The sequence below is a fragment of the Scyliorhinus torazame genome, chromosome 2 (assembly GCF_047496885.1).
Source record: "Scyliorhinus torazame isolate Kashiwa2021f chromosome 2, sScyTor2.1, whole genome shotgun sequence".
NCBI classification, from domain to species: Eukaryota; Metazoa; Chordata; class Chondrichthyes; order Carcharhiniformes; family Scyliorhinidae; genus Scyliorhinus; species Scyliorhinus torazame.
In genome coordinates this window covers 265,953,247-265,976,888 of record NC_092708.1, presented here as the reverse complement: position 1 = coordinate 265,976,888, position 23,642 = coordinate 265,953,247, and the positions used below count along the sequence as shown (strand labels likewise).

At 48.0% G+C, this 23,642-nt stretch overlaps 1 protein-coding gene across 1 annotated transcript in view; it reads left to right on the top strand.

Annotated features, from left to right (window-relative positions):
- LOC140398279 (eIF-2-alpha kinase GCN2-like) overlaps positions 1 to 23,642 on the top strand; it is a 257,905-nt gene that overhangs the window by 10,763 nt on the left and 223,500 nt on the right. The window contains 3 exon segments of the mRNA XM_072486762.1: positions 13,696 to 13,798; positions 21,937 to 21,984; positions 21,986 to 22,096. Of these exon segments, the coding sequence (XP_072342863.1) occupies positions 13,696 to 13,798; positions 21,937 to 21,984; positions 21,986 to 22,096 (262 nt within the window).

Sequence of the window (23,642 nt, the reverse complement as noted above, 5' to 3'; positions counted from 1 at the left end):
ACCCAGGTACCTAAAGCTCCCTCCCACCACCTTGAATGGCATCTCCCCCAATCTCCTCTCGTGCCCCCTTGCCTGGATCGCAAAAACCTCACTTTTACCCATATTTAATTTATACCCTGAGAAATGGCTGAATTCCTCGAGTATCCCCATAATCCCTCCAATCCCCCCCAATGGGTCTGATATTTACAAGAGCAAATCGTCCGCATAGAGTGAGATCCCCCGTACTATCCCCTGCCAACCCTTTGAAGTTCGCAGTGCCATTGCCAAAGTCTCTATGGCCAGGGCAAACAGCAGTGGGGAAAGTGGACATCCTTGCCTCGACCCCCGGTACAGTCTAAAATATTCCAACCTCATCCGATTCGTCCGCACGTTTGCTACCGGTGCCCGATACAGCAACTGGACCCAGTCCACAAACCCCTGCCCAAACCCGAACGGTTCCAGGACTTCCCATGAGTACTCCTACTCCACCCGATCAAAGACCTTCTCTGCGTCCATAGACACCTCCACCTCTGTAGGCATCATGATTACGTTCAAGAGCCTCCTCATATTGGTCGGCAGGTGTCGCGCCTTAACAAACCCCATCTGATCTTCCCCTATTACCTCGATCCGTGTTGGCAGGATCTTTGCCAACAATTTGGCATCCACATTCAATAAGAAGATTGGTCTATATGACCCGCAGTTTTCCGGGTCCTTGTCACGCTTCAAAATGAGAGAGATCGATGCCTGCGGCATCGTCGGGGGAAGCACTCCCAGCCCATTTGCTTCATTAAATGCCCTTACCAACAGCAGCCCCAGTACCCCTGAACACTTCTTATAAAATTTGATCGGGTATCCATCCGGTCCCGGGGCCTTACCCGATTGCATCACCTCCAGCCCCTCTATTACCTCCCCAAGCCCAATTGGGGCCCCAGGCCCTCCAACTCCTTGTCCACTTTCGGGAACTCCAGCCCTCCCAAAAATTGCCTCATCTCATCTCCAGCTGGGGGTTCCGATTTATACAGCTTGCCATGTTTATCATTTTAAAAACTAATGTCGTTAAGCAATGGTAGACTACGTTATTGTGCTGAATTTAGACATGAGCCTGACTTTAATCAGGATACTATGACTATAGTCAGTGTATCTGGTGTACATTATGGAGAATATAGGCAGAGACACTTGAAGAAGTTAAGCTTAGTGGAAAAACAGAAGCAAAGCGACGTAGTGGTGTAGTACAAGCCATTTGCAGGTAGCTGTCCAGCTGGTGGAAAGTGAAACTGGTTCCCATTCCCCTTGCCCTGTCAACCATCTCACAAACTTCTCTGAGATAAAAGGCAGTCCTTTTACTTGTATATCCAATTTTCTTTGATGTTTTGGGGGACAATTCTGGGGGGATTATGTTTGCAGAAGTCTCTAATAAAGTTTTTATCTCCTGAAAAAGATTCAGAGAGACCTGTTATAATTTGACAATTTAATTCCTTTACCAAACACCTTTCATGTTCACAGCCAGAGAGCACAATCTGTAAGCAGACTGAGTCTTCTAAGAACCCGTTGGAATCTTAATTCTTGTGTTGTGAATGGGTTAATGCAATTGCAGTCCAACAATCTCTGGTAAATGCCCACCGTGTTTCCCCATCACCTCAGCAGGTAGAGAATAGCACATCACCATTTGTACCTGCAAGCAAAGACTTCAGGGGTGCAGAGATAGTAAGGCACCAAAACAGCACAGTGCTTTAAAGAGTCATTGGACTTTTTCAGTAAGCTGCTTCTTGGACACGTTTTACAAACAGAGGTGCAAGTTGCAGTTTTTTCACAGAATTTACATATGAACTAGGAGCAGGTGTAGGCCACTCGGGCCCTCAAAGTGCTCCACCATTTAATCCGATCATGCCTGATCTGACCGTAACCCCCCACTCCACATTCCTGCCCACCCTCAATAACCTATCATCCCCATGTCAACCAAGAATCTACCTAACTCTGCCTTAATTTGTTGCTCTTGTACTAGGACTAAAGAACTGCAACCATGGGAATTCTTGCCTGTAGAAAGCATAATAAACAAGCAAACAGTGATGTTAATGGCCTTTATACATCGGTAAGCTTGAGATTGCAGTCCACTTCCCTGATTTCTCCCTGGGCTGTCTCCATACCGGTGTCTGTCAAACCATATACACAAACAGTGCAGATAAAGTCTCAACCAGCAAGCCACTTTGTGAATTCTCTCTACTCAAGGCAATTTCTTTTTTTTAAAGTATTTTTATTCCAAATTTTCAACATTTTTACAATGTACAAAAAAACCCCAAGACAAAAACCTCCCCCCGCCGTTCCTCAGTCGTCAACGGTAACCAACTTCCCAAAATGCAAAATGAACAAACCCCGACTATTGGAGAACCCATCATCACCCCCCCCCCCCCCAAAAAAAAACAACAGGTTTCCCCCGCCACACCGAGACCCAGGTTGGAGAAGCTGACCTCCACCCCAACAAGACCCCAACAAGAAGGGGCAGCACGGTAGCCTTGTGGATAGCACAATTGCTTCACAGCTCCAGGGTCCCAGGTTCGATTCCGGCTTGGGTCACTGTCTGTGCGGAGTCTGCACATCCTCCCCGTGTGTGCGTGGGTTTCCTCCGGGTGCTCCGGTTTCCTCCCACAGTCCAAAGATGTGCAGGTTAGGTGGATTGGCCATGATAAATTGCCCTTAGTGTCCAAAATTGCCCTTCGTGTTGGGTGGGGTTATGGGGATAGGGTGGCGGTGTTGACCTTGGGTAGGGTGCTCTTTCCAAGAGCCGGTGCAGACTCGATGGGCCGAATGGCCTCCTTCTGTACTGTAAATTCTATGATAATCTATGAAGACCCGCTTGTGAGCAATCAGCGAGGCGAAGGCTAAGACATCTGCTCCCGCTCCCGCCTGCAGCTTCGGACAGTCCGGACAATCCGAATACGACCTCTAGGGGACCGGGCTACTAATGATGCTGAAAACCGTCCTTCAAAACCCTTTGAATTTCGACCAGGTCCAAAACATATGCACATGGTTCACAGGGCCCCTGCCACATCGCTCACAGACACCCTCCACCTTCTTGAACAGCCAGTTCATCTTAGACTTTGTTCGGTACACTACCTTCAGCTGTATCAGCGCCAGCCTTGCACACAAAGTCGAGGCGTTTACCCTCCGCAGCACCTCACAACACAATCCCCCCAACCTCCCGATGGGGTCAGCAAGCGCAGCTGGGACATATCCTCCCTTGGCTCTAGCACTGTGTTCCAATCCCCCGCCATTATCAACTCATGGGTATTCGGATTTGGAATGGCAGCCAACGTTCTCTTCACGAACCCTGCGTCGTCCCAATTGGGGGCATATACGCTTACCAGTGGCACCAACCTCGCCTCCAACGCACCCGTAACGATCACATACCTGCCCCCCTAATCCGCCACTACCTTCTCCATCTGGATCCTCACCTATTTACCACCAAAATATTCACCCCCCCCACCAAACGCTCCCTACTATCAAACCCCGAATGAAATAATTGGCTCACCCACCCATTCCTAAGCCTCATCTGGTCCTTCACCCTCAGGTGGGCCTACTGCATCATTGCCACATCGGCTGTTAAACTCTTCAAATGCGTGAAAACGTTCGCTATCCACATTCTCCCTTGTTTACTCGGGTGTCACCTCCATAACCCAAAAAGATGTGCAGGGTAGGTGGATTGGCCTCCACCATGCGTAAATGTGCATGGCCAAGCACTGTGAATTACACCTGGGTGCCGTTCCTCACATCAGCAGAGAGCAGTCCCGATTCTCCTCTGGCGGGAGCACTTATTCTCTGGAATGGAAAATCCCAGCCTACAATTCAAGGTTTTAAAAGGAATAGCTGTAGAAATATTGTGGTTGTGATCTTCCAAATTTCTTTTTATTTCGGAATGGAGTGGAGTGAAATATAGCAAAACATTGTTAGTCACAAAATGATGGCGATCAAACATTCAAACCCTCCCCCAATGATGAACAGTGGCAGCCATGTGTACCATCTACAAGATGCACTGAAGTAACTCACCAAGGTTCCTCAGACAGCACCTTCCAAATCCACAATCACTACCATCTAGAAGGACAAGAGTAGCAGATATCTGGGAACCCCATCACCTGGAGATTCTCCTCCACGTCACTCACCTCCCTGACTTGGAAATATATCGCCGTTCCTTCACTGTCGCTGGGGCAACATCCTCAAACTCCCTCCCTAGCAGCACAGTGGGTGTACCTACACCTCATTGACTGCAGGGGTTCAAGGAGGCAACTCACCACCACCTGAACAGCAATTAGGGATGGGCAATAAATGCTGGCCTAAATAAATGCAACCTTTGTTTGCTAGTGCAGTGACCCCTGCCAGAGACACTCTTTCCTCCCCCACCCCCACCCTCTCCTCAGTAACCCGGCCCCACGTTCCCAAATCCCACCTCCCTCAAACCAAGAAACAAAAAGAAACCAGACTCATAAAAAAACCCAAGAACACTTGTAAATAACCCTCCCCTCCAAACCAAGTAGGAAACACGAAAAACATTTCATGTCCCCACCAACCAAGACTCAACTCTTGTCTCAGTCCCAGTCCTTCAGTCTTAACGAATGCTTCTGCCGCTTCCATCGTCTCAAAATAAAACTCGAGTTGTGAGTCACTCTCAGCTTCACTGGGTAGACCACTCCGAATCTCAGCCCGCTGCCATATAGTGTCGCCATCACCTGTCCAAAGCTTTCTCTTCAACTCCGTCGTCAGATCTTGGTATATGCGTATATCAACACATATATCTACTTCCCACTTCCCTTCTCGTCTCTGCTTCACCCAGCTCAAAACCTTCTCCTTCACGTGATAGTTGTGGAAGCAGATTATGACTGCCCTTGGTGGCTCATTCGCTTTAGGCGTTGGCCGGAGCGACCAATGTGCCCTGTCCAGCTCGTAGTGGGAGGGCTCTTCCCCATCCCCATCAACTCAGCAAACATCTTTGGAAAGTACTCTGTCGGCCTCAAGCCTTCCACCCCCTCGGGCAGACCCACAATCCTCAAATTTTGCTTCCTCAACCTGTTCTACAGGTCCTCCATCTTGGCTCTGAGCCCTTTGTTGACCTCCGCCACCCTCCACAGCTCCTCACCCATCATGGTGGACTGGTTGCTGTGTTGCGACAGTACCTCCTCCACCTCTTTCAACTTCTCTTGGATTGGATACAACTTTAATTGGATACAAAATTGGCTTGGCGACTGAAGCCAAAGGGTGGTTGTGGAGGGTTGTTTTTCGAACTGGAGGCCTGTGACCAGCGGTGTGCCTGGGGGATTGGTGCTGGGTCCACTGTTATTTGTGATACTTATAAATGATTTGGATGAGAATGTAGGAGGTATGGTTAGTAAGTTTGCAGATGACACCAAGATTGGTGGCATAGTGGACAGCGAAGAAGATTATATACGATTGCAACAGAATCTTGACCAATTGCGGCAGTGGGCCGATGAATGGCAGATGGAGTTTAATTTGGATAAATGTGAGGTGATGCATTTTGGTAGATCAAATCAGGGCAGGACCTACTCAGTTAATGGTAGGGAGTTGGGGAGAGTTACAGAACAAAGAGATCTTTGAAGGTGGAGTCGCAGGTGGACAGGGTGGGAAGAAGGCATTCGGCATGCTAGGTCTTATTGGTCAGAATATTGAATACAGCAGTTGGGACGTCTTCTTGAAGTTGCACAAGACATTGGTAAGCCCACACATGGAATACTATGTTCAGTTCTGGTCACCCTATTATAGGAAGGATATTGTTAAACTAGAAAGAGTGCAGAAGAGATTTACAAGGATGCTACCAGAACTTGATGGTCTGAGTTATATGGAGAACCTGGATAGGCTGGGGCTTTTTTCCCTGGAGCGTGGGAGGCTTAGGGGTGATCTTCTAGAGGTCTATAAAATAATGAAGGGCATAGATAAGGTAAATAGTCAACATCTTTTCCCAAAGGAAGAGGAGTCTAGAACTAGAGGGCATAGGGTTACTGTGTGAGGGGAGAGATACAAAAGAGATCAGAGGGGAAATTTCTTCACGGAGGGTGGTGAGCATCTGGAATGGGCTGGCAGTGGTAGAGGCGGATGCAATTTTGTCCTTTAAAGAGCAGTTAGACAGTTACATGGGCAGGGTGAGTATAGAGGGATACGGGCCAAATGCTGGCAAGTGGGACTAACTTAGTGATAGAAACTTGGCGGCATGGACCAGCTGGGCCGATGGGCCTGTTCCATGCTGTAAACATCTTTATTTCCAGGACCTTTCTTCTGGGATTTCGACATTACCCATCCTCCTTATGACTTCCTATGCCAGCTCATCCAAAAACCAACCCTAAGACTGAGCATAAAAGGCCAAAAACCAGAGACTCTAGCAGGAGCCACCTTTATATGCGACCTCCATCTACATTTCGCCACCGGAAGTCACACAAGGCAATTTCTAACAATTCTTCATCTGCTGCCTTCCATCAGCACCATCTGGAATACTGTTTCTCGTTTTGAGCATCACGTCTCTGGAAGGCTGAATTGGTGAATTGGCCCTGGAGGGGCATAGATTCACCAGAATTAATCCACAAATCAAATAATACAACCTGGCTTAGATTCGAGGATTGATGGGTGATCTAATTGAAGTGCTTAAAATTCTAAAAGGATTTGTTAGGGTAGGAAATGGAAGACTACAAAACAATGAGGCATAATGTTTAAATCCGAGCGAAGAAAATTAGTATGAGGACCTTTTCTCACAAAGTAGTGAAAATCTGGAACTCGCTTCCTAAAAGACTGGATGGTCAATTGAACTTTTCTGGACAGAAAGGCAGATTTTTCTTTGTTAAGAATACAGAGGGGGACTTCCGGTGGCGGCAATGAGTGAGTGAGCCGCACATTCGGGGGCTCTCACTCCGCCGGGATTTGAGGACCTGGTTCCCCGGTTTTGCGGGACTGCGGAGCGCTGGAAAGACGGCCACGGAGGTGCTGAGGAACAGGCAGAATTGCATGGAACTGCGGGAGAGCAGAAAGCAGCGCAAACGGGAGAGGAAAGGACAAAGGCAAGGTGCAGGGGAAGCTGACCTGGGAGCAAAGATTGCGGACCTCGATCCGGCGATCCAGCAGGCGCTGGAAAACGTGCTGCAGGTGATAAAAAGCAGTTTTTAATCGTTGAAGCGGGATAACTTGGACCCACTTCAGAAGGCAGTGGATTAATTGAACCAGAGATTGGATGCCCAGGACGAAAAAGTTAAGGAGCTGGGGGAGGCGGTGGAGGAGCAGGCGGACGCACAGACGATTGCAGCGCTAGAAGTCGACGGGTTGAAGGAGATTCAGAGGAGACTGCTGGACAGAGTAGAGGAGCTGGAAAATAGAGCCCGCAGACAAAATCTGAGGATCATCGGCCTCCCGGAGGGGGTGGAGGGAGCTGATACCACAGCGTTCGTGGAGGACCTGTTGATGCAGCTGATGGGGGCTGAAGTCTGTCCGCAACCGCCGGAGCTGGAGGGGGCACACAGAGTACAGGCGAGACAGGTGTGTCCGGGGGGGGCCCCCTCGTCCGATGGTGATTAGGTTCCACAGGTTTGTGGAGAAGGAGCGGGTGCTGCAGCGGGCAAAGAGCGCTAAGAGCAGCACGTGGAATAACAGTGTCCTTCGCATTTACCAGGACCTAAGCCAGGAGGTGGCCAGGCGTCGAGCAGCCTTTAAACAAGTTAAGGAGGTGTTATTTAAAAAGCACGTGAAGTTTGGTCTGCTCTTCCCGGCCCACCTTTGGGTTACGCATCAGGGCCAACACCACTACTTCTCCGAGCCCGAAGAAGCGATGGACTTTGTGAGGGATCAGGGGCTGGTCTCGAAAAAAGGTCCCACGGACGCAAGCTAGGGTCCGAGAATTACTGGTTGAAGGGGCGCTTACTGTGCCTGGACTGCAGGTCGACTGTTTACTGCTTTAAAGGTGCCTTGTGTATTTTTTTGTGGGCAGTTTTTGCCTGTGGGGGATGTGGGGGGAGGGTCCCCCCTCTCGAATGGTCTTTTTCCTTGTATTGCGGTGTTATATATTTCTTTTTGGTGCTCAGAAAGGGACGTGGGTTAACACTTTTCTGTGTACACAGCTGGAACTGTATTGTACCTGGAGCAGCCTGATGGTGCTGTTTGATGTTTCCATCTTGTTTGATCTTTCCCATCTTAGTGAGACTGCTCCAGTGGGTCGGAGTGGGGGATGGTGTGCCGGGGAGTGGGGAGATGAGGTTGGGGAAACAATGGGAGTGAGACAAGGGGGTGCCGGAGCGATGAGTCACCGGGCTAGCAGATTGGCTAGTCGGGGGGGGGGGGGGGGGTGGAGAATACAGCCAGTGAATGGCAGGGGTGGGGTTATCGGGGGATGTTGCTGGGGGGGGGGGGGGGGGGAGGAAGAAGAGTTATTTTGCTGACGCGGGGGGGGGGGGGGGAATCTGAAGTAGGTAATGGAAAGGAGGTCGGGGGTGGAGGCAGCCAAGAGACGAGCCAGGAATGGCACGGCGCATGGGCCGGGGGCGGGCCCAAGAAAGGTTATGGCTGACCGGCAGGGGGGTGGGGTTGTGCCCCCCAACCAGGCTGATCACCTGGAATGTCAGGGGATTAAATGGGCCAGTTAAAAGGGCACGTGTGTTCGCGCATTTGCGGGCTCTAAAGGCGGACGTAATTATCTTGCAGGAGACACATCTGAAAGTGTCTGACCAGACTAGGCTAAGGAAGGGCTGGATCAGCCAGGTCTTCCACTCGGACTTGGATTCTAAGTCCAGGGCCGTAGCAATTATGATCAATAAACGGGTTCAATTTGAGGCGGAGGGCGTAGTCGCAGACGGCGGGGGCAGATTCCTTATGGTAAGGGGCAAGCTGGAGGGGAGAAGAGTGATGCTGGTGAACATATATGCGCCGAACTGGGACGGCGTTGACTTTATCAAAAGAGTGCTGGGGAAGATCCCGGACCTAGACTCCAGTAAGTTGATAATGGGGGGGGGCTTTAATACGGTCCTTGACCCGGGGCTGGACCGGTCATGTCCCAAAACGGGCAGACTCCCAGCAATAGCAAGGGAGCTGAAAGGGTTCATGGAGCAAATGGGGGCTGTGGACCCATGGAGAGCCAGACAGCCGATGGGAAGGGGCTACTCGTTTTATTCGCATGTTCATCAAGTATATTCTAGGATTGATTTTTTTTAATCTTGAGCAGGGATTGTGTAGGAGAGGTAAAAAATACGGAATACTCGGCAATCACTATCTCGGACCATGCCCAGCACTGGGTGGACCTGCAGATCGGGGGGGGTGGGGGGGAATTGCCAACACCCGCAATGGAGGTTAGACGTAGGAGTGTTGTTGGAGGAGGGGATATGTGAGAGACTTCGGAAGTGTATGCAAAATTACTTGCAGGTGAACGATACGGGGGAGGTTTCAGCAGCGACCCTGTGGGAGGCACTGAAGGCAGTCGTGAGGGGGGAGCTGATCTCAATTCGGGCTAACAGAGTTGGGGCGGACAGAGCAGAAATGGACAGATTGGTTAGGGAAATTCACTGGAAAGAAGAGGAGCGTGCGGGGTCCCCGGGGGAGGACCTACTCAGGGAGAGACGGAGATTGCAGGCGGAACTGGGGGTGCCATCCACGAGTAGGGCCGTGGAACTCGGAAGGCGAGGGGAGTGGTGTATGAGCATGGGGAGAAGGCCAGCCGATTGCTTGCGCAGCAACTCAGGAAGAGGGAGGCGGCCAGGGAAATAAGTAGCGTGGTTGATGGGGAGGGTAGCAGAGTGGAGGACCCGGCAGGACTGAATAAGGTATTTCGGGACTTCTATAGTAAGCTGTACACTTCAGAACCCCCGGAAGAGCCGGAGGAGATGAAAAGGTTCCTGGATGGACTAACCTTCCCAAAAGTAGGCAGGGGACTAGTGGACGGGCTGGGGGCCCCGATTAGAGTGGAGGAGGTATTGGGGGGCCTAAAGGCCATGCAGTCGGGGAAAGCCCCGGGACCGGATGGATACCCAATAGAGTTTTACAAGAAGTTCTCGGAGATAGTGGGACCGGTCCTGACAAGGGTTTCTAATGAGGCAGGGGACAGAGGGACCCTGCCACCGATGATGTCGCAAGCCACCATCTCGCTGATACTGAAGCGGGACAAGGACCCGGAATCCTGCGGGTCATACAGGCCAATCTCCCTGATCAATATGGATGCCAAGCTCCTGGCCAAGGTCCTGGTGATTAGAATGGAGGACTGCGTACCGGAGGTGATTGGGGACGATCAGACAGGGTTTGTGAAAGGCAGGCAGCTGACAGCTAACTTGAGAAGATTGCTTAATGTGATCATGATGCCCCCGATGGGCAAGGAGGTGGAGGTAGTGGTGGCAATGCACGCTGAGAAGGCCTTCGACCGGGTGGAGTGGGGCAATTTGTGGGAGGTACTTGGACGGTTTGGGTTCGGAGAGGGATTGGTTAATTGGGTCAGACTATTGTACCAGGCCCCAAAAGCTAGCGTTAGGATGAACAGGATAATGTCAGATTATTTCAGACTGCACCGCGGGACCAGACAGGGGTGCCCACTCTCCCCGTTGTTGCTCACGCTGGCCATAGAGCCGTTGGCGATGGCGTTGAGAGCTGCGAAGGGGTGGAAGAGAATGACTAGGGGGGAGGGTGGAGCATAGGGTCTCTCTGTATGCGGACGACCTGCTCCTGTACGTGTCAGACCCACTGGCCGAGATGGAAAATATACTGGAAACATTGAGGAAGTTCGGCCGGTTTTCAGGGTACAAATTAAATATGGCCAAGAATGAGATGTTTGTGGTGCAGGCAAGGGGCCAGGAGAATAGACTGAAGGAGCTGCTATTTAGGCTCGTTGGGGAAAGTTTCCGGTACTTGGGGATACAGGTGGCACGAGACTGGGGCAGGTTGCATAAGTTAAATTTGACTAGGGTGGTGGAACAAATGAAGAGGGAGTTTCGGAGATGGGATGCACTCCTGCTGTCACTGGCAGGGAGGGTGCAGACTGTAAAGATGACAATCCTCCCTAGATTTCTGTTCATCTTCCAGTACCTCCCGATCTTTATCCCACGGTCCTCCTTCAAAAGGACTGGCAAAATCATCATTAACTTTGTATGGGTGGGAAAATCCCCGCGGGTGAAGAAGGCGATGCTTGAAAGGAGTTGCAGCGAGGGGGGACTGGCATTGCCGAGGCTGATCAACTACTACTAGGCGGATAACATAGCCATGATAAGTAAGTGGATGGTGGGTACGGGGTCTATCTGGGAGCGAGTGGAGGCGGCTTCGTGCAGGGGCACCAGTTTGGCAGCCCTGGTCATGGCTCCCCTACTGCTGTCGCCGGCCAGGTACTCCACCAACCCGGTAGTGGGGGCGGCCCTGCGGATATGGGGCCAGTGGAGGAGGTGTGTGTGTGCGTGTGTGCGTGCGTGCGTGCACGTGCGTCGTTGGGGGAGGGTGGGCGATATGCTCCTGGAGGGGAGCTTTGCGAGCTTGAGGGGCTTGGAGGAGAAATTTGGGCTGGTAAGGGAGAATGACTTTCGGTACTTACAGATGCGGGACTTTGTACGCAGACAGGTCCCGCCCACCTCCCGCCAATAGAGGAGAAGGAGGAGAGGGTAGAGTCTCGGATATCTACAAGGTCCTCATGAAATGAAATGAAATGAAAGTCGCTTATTGTCACAAGTAGGCTTCGATGAAGTTACTGTGAAAAGCCCCTAGTCGCCACATTCCGGCGTCTGTTCGGGGAGGCTGTTACGGGAATTGAACCGTGCTGCTGACCTGCCTTGGTCTGCTTTCAAAGCCAGCGATTTAGCCCTGTGCTAAACAGCCCCTAATAAGGGGGAAGAGTCCCAGACGGAGGAACTGAAACTCAAATGGGAGGAGGAGTTTGGCGGGGAGATGGAGGACGGGCTGTGGGCGGAAGCTCTGAGTCGGGTAAATTCAACAGCAACATGTGCCAGGCTCGGCCTGATTCAATTTAAGGTCGTTCACCGGGCCCACATGACGGTAGCTCGGATGAGCAAATTCTTTGGGGTAGAGGACAAGTACGCTAGATGCGCGGGAGGACCAGCGAACCATGTTCACATGTTTTGGGCATGTCCTAAGCTTAGGGGGTTCTGGGGGGGATTTGCGGGGGTCATGTCCCAGGTGCTGAAAACAAGGGTGGTGATGAGTCCAGAGGTGTCAATTTTCGGGGTTTCGGAAGACACGGGAGTCCAGGGGGAGAAAGAGGCCAATGTTCTGGCCTTTGCTTCCCTAATAGCCCGGCGGCGAATACTGCTGGCATGGAGGGACTCAAAACCCCCGAAGAGCGAACGATGGATTTCGGACATGTCAAGTTTTCTGGGTATGGAAAAAATTAAGTTCGCCTTGAGGGGATCTGTACTGGGGTTCGCCCGAAGATGGCAACCATTCATCGACTTCTTCGCGGGAGAGTGAACGTCAGCACGCGCCGGGGGGGGGAAAGAGGGTGGGGGGAGATTAGAGTAGAGTAGGAGGGTTAAATAGGCGGGTAGTGTCTAGGGGAGAGGAGCGGGCATGTGCAGTATGGTTTGATTGAAGTAGTGGTTTTATATTGATGGTTTTATATTGATGTTTGCACATTTCTGTTAGCTGTAACTGTTTACAATGCCAAAAAGATACCTCAATAAAATTGTTTGTTTAAGAAAAAAGAATACAGAGGGATATGCATCAAAGGCAGTTAACTTGATTTAACCAAATCAGCCATGGTTGAATTGTATGGTAAAGTGGGCTCGAGGGACAGAGTGGCCTACCTCTGTTCCTATAACTGCTGCTTATTGCAGCCTTCCCAGTTGGTCAGCAGGCTGGCTGCTGCCCAGTTCTCTCTCATTGTACTCTGTTGCTCTCTATCCCATCTCCCCAAACCTCTCTCCCGTTCTCCTTCCCACTTTGCCTATTTGTCCCACTGGGTTCCGCCCATATTTTATCCCTGCCTAATTAAAAAGCACAAAGCTTGTGTTTGCAAGTTGGACTGAACCATGGTTGTGAGAACATTTGGGTAATTTGAACAACATTCAGAATGGGTTACTGCCTTCATGTCTCAAAGAGTATGAGTCTTGATTAAATGTCATAGACCCAAATACTGTAACATCGTATATCTTTTAATCTTAATGGCTATCAGGGTTACTGCCAGTGTTTTGTTCCATTGTTAATATTTTTCTTTGCAATCTAGGCTGTAAATTTGTATATTCACTGTACTAATGTGGTTTTTACTTTGCATTTTCTGATAGTGTTGCCTGTTGAGTCCAACCCCTAATGGATCAGCAAGTTTTTTTAGTGTATTCCCCCTTAATCCTCAACCTCTGTTCTTTGGGTGCTGAGAGCACAATTCTATGGGGCTCCCCTGCTGAAGTTTAAGGATGTGTGGATGTCTGGTCACAAATGGATTTGGTCAAACGTGATGCTCTTTGTAGTCTGCTGTCAGTATCTGATATTTCGAACATGAGGATTAGCTGCTTCAGCATTGTAGCAGCAGAGTGTCAAGTGCCCTCTCATCAAACATACTTCTGTAAACAATTAAAGTCTTCAATCAAGGTGCTGCAATTGGTGAGAAAAATAGTAATAAAATGATAAGCCCAGTAGCGGAGACATTCCTTTGATGTGTGCTTTTGTCATGCTTGGCAGTGAGTTGGTGAAATACAGTGCCGCTGGCTGAATTGGAGGCCAGTTTGCTGCACAACATTCTGATTTCCATTGTCATTCTCACAGACCTCCAAAAATTGCGCTGAAGAAAGTTAAAGGCCTGCCGATCGAAAAACGCAACCAGTTGCATGCAGAGCTGGCGAAAATAGCAAAACATCACTGTGGAGAGGTAAGGAAATGTCAAGAGTCTGACGTAACTTGAACCCAATACCATGCTGTAATGTTTGCTGTTTATATTCCAGCTGTCTAAACACTCACCTGTACGATATTATTATTGCCCTATTTGAGAGCCTAAGGGTTTTGCTTCAATATACACAGAGTGGTAACTTGCCATTGATGCAAACCCTCAATCTGCTACCCCATTGTATAGCACGTTGGGACTGCAAAGAACTGCATCGTCAAAAACAGCTTAACTTGTGCAGGAGTTCATCAAGGGCTAGTGATGTGGCAACATGTAACTTGCTGAATGTGAGCACGCTCTAATTTGTCAGCAGCCGTACTATCCTTGTACTGTTAACTGGAGCAGTGATAGGTGATTCAATACTATTCAGAGATGTAGTTTTAAGTAGTATAGTCTTCGTTTGTGTTTTAAAACTTGAGAATCCATATTTTTGTTTTTAGGAAGTGCTAGCCCAAGGCCATTTGCCACCCTCTATGATCACCTCTCTATGATTTTTAGGCATCTGCTGTTAACGTTGACAGAGTTCCAGCGGTAAGTTAGCCTCCTGCTGCCTTGGCCTTAGTGGCATAAAGAGGTCAAATTCGGGAAGCAGGGAGTAGCAGGCCACTTAATTTTTTTATTCATTCATGGCATGTAGGTGTTGCTGATAAGGTCCACATTTATTATCGTTCCTTAATTAGAATCCCTAGTCCTGTGAGAAGATGGCATTGAGCTGCTGCCTCTGACTGCTACAATCCACGTAGTGTAGGTACACCCAAAGTGCTGTTAGGGAGCGCATTCCAGTATTTTGATTTAACAACACTGCAGTAACAGAGATATAGTTCCAAGTTAGGATAATGTGTAACCTGGAGGGGCACTTGCATCTGGTGGTTTTTCCATGCAACCTCTGCCCTTAAGACTACATGGTGAGGTTGTGAGTTAGGGAGGTGTTGCCAAAGGAGCCTTGGCGAGTTTCTGCATTGAATTTTATAGATGGTACACATTGTTGCCACTGTGCGCTGGGTGGATGGGGACCTAATCAGCAACCGCAGCTTTGTGCTCGGTATGATTCTAACAAGTTGAGAATTTTCCCCTGATGTATGCTGACTTCAATTTGTCCATGTTTGGATAAAGGCTGCATGTGGTAAGGAACCCACTGGTCCTGGTGAAGCTCTGACTGAACCTCGGTTAGCAGGTTATTGCTGAGTAAGTGTGGCTTGATACCACATTCACCTTCCAACACTTTACCGATGATTGGATATAGGAAACTGTTGCAAGAAACTGGTCTGACTGGATTTGTCCTCTTTTTTGTGGACATTGCATATATTTGCAATTTTCCACCTTGCCAGGTAGATGTCATCGTTATAATGGTACTGGAGCAGCTTGGCTTGTTCTGGAGAGCAAGTCTTCACTGGAGCTGGGATGCTGTCGAGACCGATGACCTTTTTTGTAGCCACTACACTCACCATTTCTTGATATCACTTGGAGTGAATTGAATTGGCTGTGATGCTAGGGGCCTCAGGAGGAGGCTGTGATGGATCATTCACTTGGCACTTCTGGCTGAAGATGATTGCAAATACTTCAGGCTTGTCTTTGTTACTGATCTGCTGGGTCCAACTAACATTGAGGATAGGGATGCCTGTAAAGCCGTCTTCTCTCATTAGTTAAAAGCAAATTACTTTGGATGCTGGAATCTGAAATGAAAGAGAAAATGCTGGAAAATCTCAGCAGGTCTGGCAGCATCTGTAGGGAGAGAAAAGAGCTAATGTTTCGAGTCTGATGACTCTTTGTCAAAGCTAACAGACAGAGAAAGTGGAAAATATTTATACTGTGGAGCGAGAATGAAAGATGAGTCATAGCCACACAGAAACCCAGGGAAACCGGGGTGCTAATGGCCACAGAAACCAAGGGGAAAGAGTGCTAATGGCAGTCCCTAGAGAGAACAAAAGATGTGAAAGGTCATACAGCAGGGAGACTAACATCAGAGGATGAAACTGTAGATGTGGGGGGGGAGGGGAAAGGGGGAAGCAAAGAGGAGAAAAGTGAAGGAAAGGTGGATAAGATTGGAGGGGGGGGGGGGGGGAGGAATTAAATGTATATTAAATAAAGAAATGGTAAAAGACAGTTAAACTGAAATTGGATGAAAAACAAATGGGTCGAGGTGGGGTAGAGCTGATCATCTGAAGTTGTTGAATTCGATGTTCAGGCCGGAAGGATGTAGTGTGCCTAACCTGAAGATGAGATGATGTTCCTCCAGTTTGCATTGAGTCTTCATTGGAACATTGCAGCAGGCCAAGAACAGACATGTGGGCATGGGAGCAGGGCCTTTTGTTAAAATGACAAGCAACAGGAAGGTCAGGGTCCTGAATGTGCACAGACCAAAGGTGCTCAGCAAAGCGATCACCCAGTCTGCGTTTGGTCTCTCCGATATAGAGGAGACCACATTGGGAGCAGTGAATACAGTAGACCAAATTGGAAGATATGCAAGTGAAACGCTGCTTAACCTGGAATGAGTGTTTTGGGCCTGGGATGTTAAGGGATGGAAGAGGTAAAGGGGGCAGGTGTTACACCTTCTGCGATTGCATGGGAAGGTGCCATGGGTGATGGGAGAGGTACTGAGTATGGTGGAGGAGTGGACTAGATTGTCTCGAAGGGAATGGTCTCTGCGGAATGCTGACCAAGGGAGTGAAGGGACGATGTGTTTGGTGGTGGCATCACGCTGGAGTTGGCGAAAATGGCGGAGGATTATGCTTTGCATACGGAGGCTGGTGGGATGAAATGTGAGAACAAGGGGCACTCTATCCTTGTTCTCGGAGGGAGTGGAGGGGGCCAGGGTAGTGGCGCGGGAGATAGACAGCACACTGTTGAGGGCCCTGTCCACAACTGTAGGTGGGAAATCACGGTTGCGGAAGAAGGAACACATTTTCGAAGCACCATTTTGGAAAGTGGCATCATCGGAACAAATGCGACGGAGGCAAAGGAGTTGAGAGAAAGGGATGGAGTCCTTATAGGGGTGTAGGGTGCGAAGAGCTGTAGTCCAGATAGCTGTGGGAGTCAGTGGGCTTTTAGTGGATAGACTATTGCCGGAAATGGAGACAGAAAGATCAAGGAAGGGAAGTGTCTGAGATGGACCAGGTGAAAGTGATGGAAGTGAAGTTGATGAATTTTTCCAGGTCCGGGCGAAGAGCATGACGCGGCACCGAAAATAGACATTAATGTACCGGTAAAGGAGTTGTGGGAGGGGGCCCAGAAAGGCCTGGAACAAGGAATATTCCACATACCCCCAAAAAAGGCAAGTGTAGCTAGGACGCATTGCTGCACCTTTGATTTGGAGAAAGTGAGATGAGTTAAAGGAGAAGTTGTTGAGAGATAGAACGGATTCTTTCTCGAAAAGAGTCCCGGACAATTCCCATCCACCACCAATCTCCTCCGCCTGGCTGAACTCTTTCTATCTCCCCCATTTTTATTTTCTGTTTCTTTTCTCCACCATCAGATCTCCTCCCAGTCCTGGAGGATAGTGAAAGTCCGATCAAAATGGTCATCGCAGTCCCAGAGAATGCAGAATAGGAACATAGGAATTTGGAGCAGAAGTGGGCAATTCAGCCCTTCGAGCCTGCTCTGCCATTCAGTCAGATCATAGCTGATCTCTCCCTGATCTCAAAGCCACCTCCCTACCTGTTCCTATATCCCTTTAACCCGTTTTTTAAATCAGAAAGATATCTATCTCTCAGATATCTATCTCCCTCTTGAAACCATTTAATGATTTGGACTCCACCACACTATGGGGCAGCGAGTTCCACAAATTCACCACCCTCTGTGAGAAGTAGTGCCTCCTCATATCAGTTTTAAATCTACCGCCTCTTAACCTATATCATAGAATTTACAGTGCAGAAGGAGGCCATTTGGCCCATCGAGTCTGCACCAGCTCTTGGAAAGAGCACCCCTACCCAAGGTCAACACCTCCACCCTATCCCCATAACCCAGTGACCCCACCCAACACTAAGGACAATTTTGGACACTAAGGGCAATTTATCATGGCCAAATCCACCTAACCTGCACATCTTTGGACTGTGGGAGGAAACCGGAGCACCCGGAGGAAACCCACGCACACACGGAGACGGATGTGCAGACTCCGCAGACAGTGACCCAAGACGAATCGAACCTGGGACCCTGGAGCTGTGAAGCAATTGTGCTATCCACAATGCTACCATGCTGTGACCTCTTGTTCTAGATTGCACCACAAGAGGGAACATTTGGTCCACATTTTAACTTATCAATCCCTTTTAGTATTTTGTATACCTCAATCAGATCCCCCTCTCATCCATCTAAATCCCAGCGAGTATAAGCCCAAACTGTTTAATTCTCTCCTCGTACGTCAGACCCTTCCATCCCCGGAATCAATCTGGTGAACTTCCTCTGAATTCTCTCCATTGCCACCACATCCTTCCACAAATATGGAGACCAAACTGGACACAATACTCCAGATGTGGTCTCACTAACACCTTATTATGATTGCAACAATACTTCTCTACTTTTATACTCCAGTCCTTTTGCAATAAACCCTAACATTTCATTTGCCTTTCTTATTACATTTTGTACCTGCATACAGACTTTCTGCGATTCATGAACAAAGACAACCAGATCCCTCTGCCCAGACGCATTTTGAATCTGCTTTCCATTTAGATAATTTGCCTGACTATTTTTTCGGCCAAAATGCATAACCTCGCACTTATCCACATTAAACTCTTATTTGCCAAATTTTTGGCGCAATCTCCTAGCCTATCTATATCCATCTGTAAAATCTGTATCGCCTGCACTGCCTGCTTTCCCACCTATTTTAGTATCATCCGCAAATTTTGCTATCTTACATTCTACTCTGTCCCTGCTTGCAGATCATTTATATAGATTGTAAACAGTTGAGGTTCGAGGACTGAATCCTGTGGCATCCCGCTAGTTACAGTTCGCCAGCCAGAGAAGGACCCATTTAACCTGACCCTCTGCTTCTATTAGTCAGCCAATCCCTCAACACCCTGCAATCTCACCTTCTGGTTCAATATTTTATGCAGCACTTTGTCAAATGCTTTCTGGATGTCTAGATATATCACATCCATAGGTTCCTCATTATTCACCTTGATGGTTACGTCCTCAAAAAAACTCAAGCAAGTTTGTCAAGCATGGCTTATCCTTCATAAAAACCATGCTCACAATGGTGGATTGAGTTTTGTCTTTTCAAATGTTCTGTCATCTCCTCCTTAATGATTGATTCCAACAACTTCCCCCACCACAGAGGTCAAGCTAACCGGTCTATATTTTTCCTACCTTTTGCCTCTTTCCCTTTTCAAATTGGAGGTGACGGGGAACCTGTATTTGAAGGAGCTGGAGCAGTAACAGACAAGACAGAATCTGTGATTGAAGGAACACTCCTACACACAGGGCTAATTGGCTGGCTTCTAAAGCAGACCAAGGCAGGCCAGCAGCACAGTTCAATTCTCTCGTACCAGCCTCTCCCGAACAGGTGCCGGAATGTGGCGACTAGGGGCTTTTCACAGTAATTTCATTTGAAGCCTACATGTGCCAATAAGCGATTTTCATCTTTTTCATCTTTCACACTCGCTGATCCTCCAATGAAGCTGCAAATTGTTTTCCTGCTCCATGACTCCCTGCGCCTGCGATTTTAATTCTTCATAACTGGACCAGAGGAACCATGAAGTAAAGATGGGAGTTAATTTTCTTGAATTTGTTGCCCATGCCTTAACTTTTGACTGAGCTACTGATGTCGTTTTGGGGGGCAAATTTTCCTGTGTTTTGAACCCTTGTAGAATGAGAAATACGTTGGGCCGTGAGGTTATATATTGTGGTTGAATATGTTTCTACTTCTGCTAATAGTTCACAGTGCCTCATGGGTTGCCTAGTTTTGAGCTACTAGATCTGTTCTGAATCAATGCCATTTAGCATGGTGACAGTACTGCACTGCATGGTGGATTGTATCCTCAATGTGAAGATGGGAGTGTCTTTCTCCACAAGCACTTCAACCAATGCTCCGTGGATAGATGCAGCTGCAACAGGTGAGGGCAAGGTCAAGTAGGATTACCCAGGCAGCACAGTGGCGCAGTGGGTTAGCCCTGCTCCTCATGGCACCGAGGGTCCCAGGTTCAATCCGGGCTCTGGATCACTGTCCATGCGGAGTTTGCACATTCTCCCCGTGTTTGTGTGGGCTTCGCCCCCACAATTCCAAAAGATGTGCAGGCTAGGTGGATTGGCCATGCTTAAATTGCCCCTTAATTTGAAAAATTGAATTGGGTACTCTAAATTTTTTTCTTTTTAAAAGTTAAAAATAAAGTAAGATTACCCCTCTTGTTGGTTCTCTCGCCACATTACTGCAGGCCCAATCTAGCAGATTTGTCCTTCAGGCTTGGCCAGTCATGGTGCTATCACCACTCTTGGTGATTGGCACTGAAGTCCCCACTCGGGTCTATTCTGTGCCCTTAGTGCTTCTTCCAAGTGCGTTCAACTTGGTGGTTTTACTGATTCATTAGTTGCGAGATCGTTGTTTGACTTGATGTCATAAGAAATCTGGAGTCCATGTAGAGGACTCCTATGGTCACTTCCTTTTGACTGTATACCACTGTGCTGCCATCTCTGTTGAATCCCTTTTGTTCATGGGACAGGACATACCCAGGGCTGACAATGGAGTAGTCTGGGAATTGGCCTGAGTTTGACTTTGTCAGAATTTTGCAAGGGCGCATTTTGTGGAACATCTCTTCCAATTTTGGCATGAGTCCCCAGATGTTAGTAAGGTTTGACTGGGCAGTGTGTGCCTTTGCCATTTCCAGTGCCTTGGTTGATGCTGGGTGATCTGTCCAGTTTTATTCTTCAACTTTTTTGTAACATATTGGGTACAACTGAGTTGTCTTCTTAGGCCATTTCAGAGAGTAGTTAAGAGTTGACCAGCTTGCTATGGATCTGGTGTCATGTGTAGGTCAGACTGGGTGAGGACAGCAGATTTATTACCCAGAAGAAGATTAGTGAACCATTCGTGAACCAAAGGGGGTTTTGTGACAACTCTGGAACTTTCATTGTCACCATTACTGGTGCTAGATTTTTTATTTCATATTTATCTATTTTGAATTTCAAATTCCCTCAGCTCCCGTTTGATTTTTTCCTTCCCAACATTTGTACATGCATTTTTCAGGAAGGCTCACACTATCGTATGGTGATGAACTTGTAATTTTGCGGTGTTTCCCAGTATATTTCAATATGTGGTAGAGCCTGGGGCCCTAATCTACTTTTCATGGTGGTGTGAAGAAAGCAGGCCACGTATGTGTGAACAGTTTGTGTTCACATGGTTTACCTGTTAAATTAATCAGTGGGAATTTGCATATTGTACAATTATTGGATCATGCTTTGCTTATATTGTGGAATGCCCCAGTTATAGACTTCCCTTTCCCAGCTAACACGGAAAAGGTAAGGTGGCAAATAGTCTGCTTCCAGGCCATTAATGATAAATCAGCAGAAAAAAAATCAAGCTCATTCTTCTTGCCAATCACGTAATTCCTAATGTGTGACTACCATTGCTTTAAATATTTAAATACAAAAAAACATAGACAAGCTGAAACAAAAGGATGTTGAAGTTATTTTCTCATCTAATTATCTTCTTTGTCAGTCATCACCTAGCTAAAGCATGCACTTGCTGATATATTGACACATTGGCAGTGAGGAGGTACAAGTTGGGAGGAATGAGGACCTGCTTCATCCAAATAGAAATTATTTACATACAAGCTCCATGTGTGTCCTGTGGACTACTTAAACGGACAAGGCATTCCAGCTGAGCCTCTTTCTGTCAAACAACTGTGCATTTTCACTTTCCAGCAGGCGTCACTAAAAAAGCGATCCAGTAACTCGGCTAGTTTATTTTTCCTCTTAATGTGGTAAGTTGAGACCCAAAGCCCCGAGCTACAATCATGCCCAAGATCACCTACCTCAGCATAGGGTACAACGAGGTATCCGGTGGACATTAATACATTTGATTTAATTTGACATGATCCTTTTTAAGTGCTGTATTTCTCAGAATAGCTTCGGCATTTCAAAATGCCCTTCCTGAGGGATGAGTTGTTCCTTGTAATGTGTTATGGTATTCCTTGTGGTAGGTGATGATATTCGTCTTGGCGGATCATGTGCAGACATTTCTTAGTGAAAAACAACATCCCTCCCTCCAAGTCCTTCTATGAGGAAATGTTGAAGAACCAACAGGAACAGCAGCAACGGCTAGCACAAGAGGAGCAGCACAGGATAGAACAGAAAAAAGAAGCAAGATGAAAAAATTGGTGCGTGATACATGATCTATTTCTTTATCATCTCATCCTTTTTACTAGTTTTCCATTGCTGTGATATTGTATGTTTAGTTCCTGCCCTATACCTTATTTTCTTTCCTTTTTAAAAAAATGTACCTTATTCCAAACATGTGTAAAACATCAACAGACAAAATACACACTCCACAAAATCAATTTGCACAACTTCCCCCCCCCTTGTATATCATTCCACCTCCCCCCCCCGCGACGAACAGTTCCTCTAACATCGCCATGAACAACAAAAATAGCTTCTTCCCCGCTGATACCAGTCTCCTGAATGACTCTGTTATGTTCTGAACTGATCTCTTCACACATAGAGTCATAGAAATTTCCAATGTGCTTCACCCGATGCTTGTGCCTATATATTTACATTGTGTATTTGCGTATATCCGATGTTTTTTCATGTATGGAACGATCTGTCTGGACTGAACGCAAAACAATATTTTTCTTTTTTAAAAAAAATATATTTTATTCAAGATTTTTTGGCCAACATAACAATACGTAGTGTTTCTTTTACACAACAATAAAGCAATATAAATAACAGTGGCCAGTTTTAAACAAATAAATAAATAATATATAAACAGAACAAAAACAAAATTAAATGGCAACTGCCTTGTCCAGAATAAATACTCTCCAAAAATACTTATAACAAATACTTATACATATACAATAACATCCCTGAGAGTCTGTCCGATTCCTCCCTCCCGGGTTGCTGCTGTTGTCTACTTCTTTTCCATTCCCCCTATCTTTCTGTGAGGTAGTCGACGAACGGTTGCCACCGCCTGGTGAACCCCTGGGCCGAACCCCTTAACACAAACTTAATCCGTTCTAACTTTATAAACCCTGCCATGTCGTTTATCCAGGTCTCCACAACCGGGGGTTTGGCTTCCTTCCACATTAACAATATCCTGCGCCGGGCTACTAGGGACGCAAAGGCCAACACGTCAGCCTCTCTCGCCTCCTGCACTCCCGGCTCTTCTGCAACCCCAAATATAGCCAACCCCCAGCTTGGTTCGACCCGGACCCCCACCACCTTCGAAAGCACCTTTGCCACCCCCACCCAGAACCCCTGTAGTGCCGGGCATGACCAGAACATGTGGGTGTGATTCGCTGGGCCTCTCGAGCATCTCGCACACCTATCCTCTACCCCCAAAAATTTACTAAGCCGTGCTCCAGTCATATGCGCCCTGTGTAACACCTTAAATTGTATCAGGCTTAGCCTGGCACACGAGGACAATGAGTTTACCCTATGTAGGGCATTAGCCCACAGCCCCTCTTCAATCTCCTCCCCCCAGTTCTTCTTCCCATTTCCCTTTCAGCTCACCTGCCACGATCTCCCCCTCGTCCCTCATTTCCCTGTATATGTCCGACACCTTACCATCCCCCACCCATGTCTCTGAGATCACTCTATCCTGCACCTCCTGCGTCGGGAGCTGCGGGAATTCCCTCACCTGTTGCCTCGCAAAAAGCCCTCAGTTGCATATACCGAAATACATTCCCTTGGG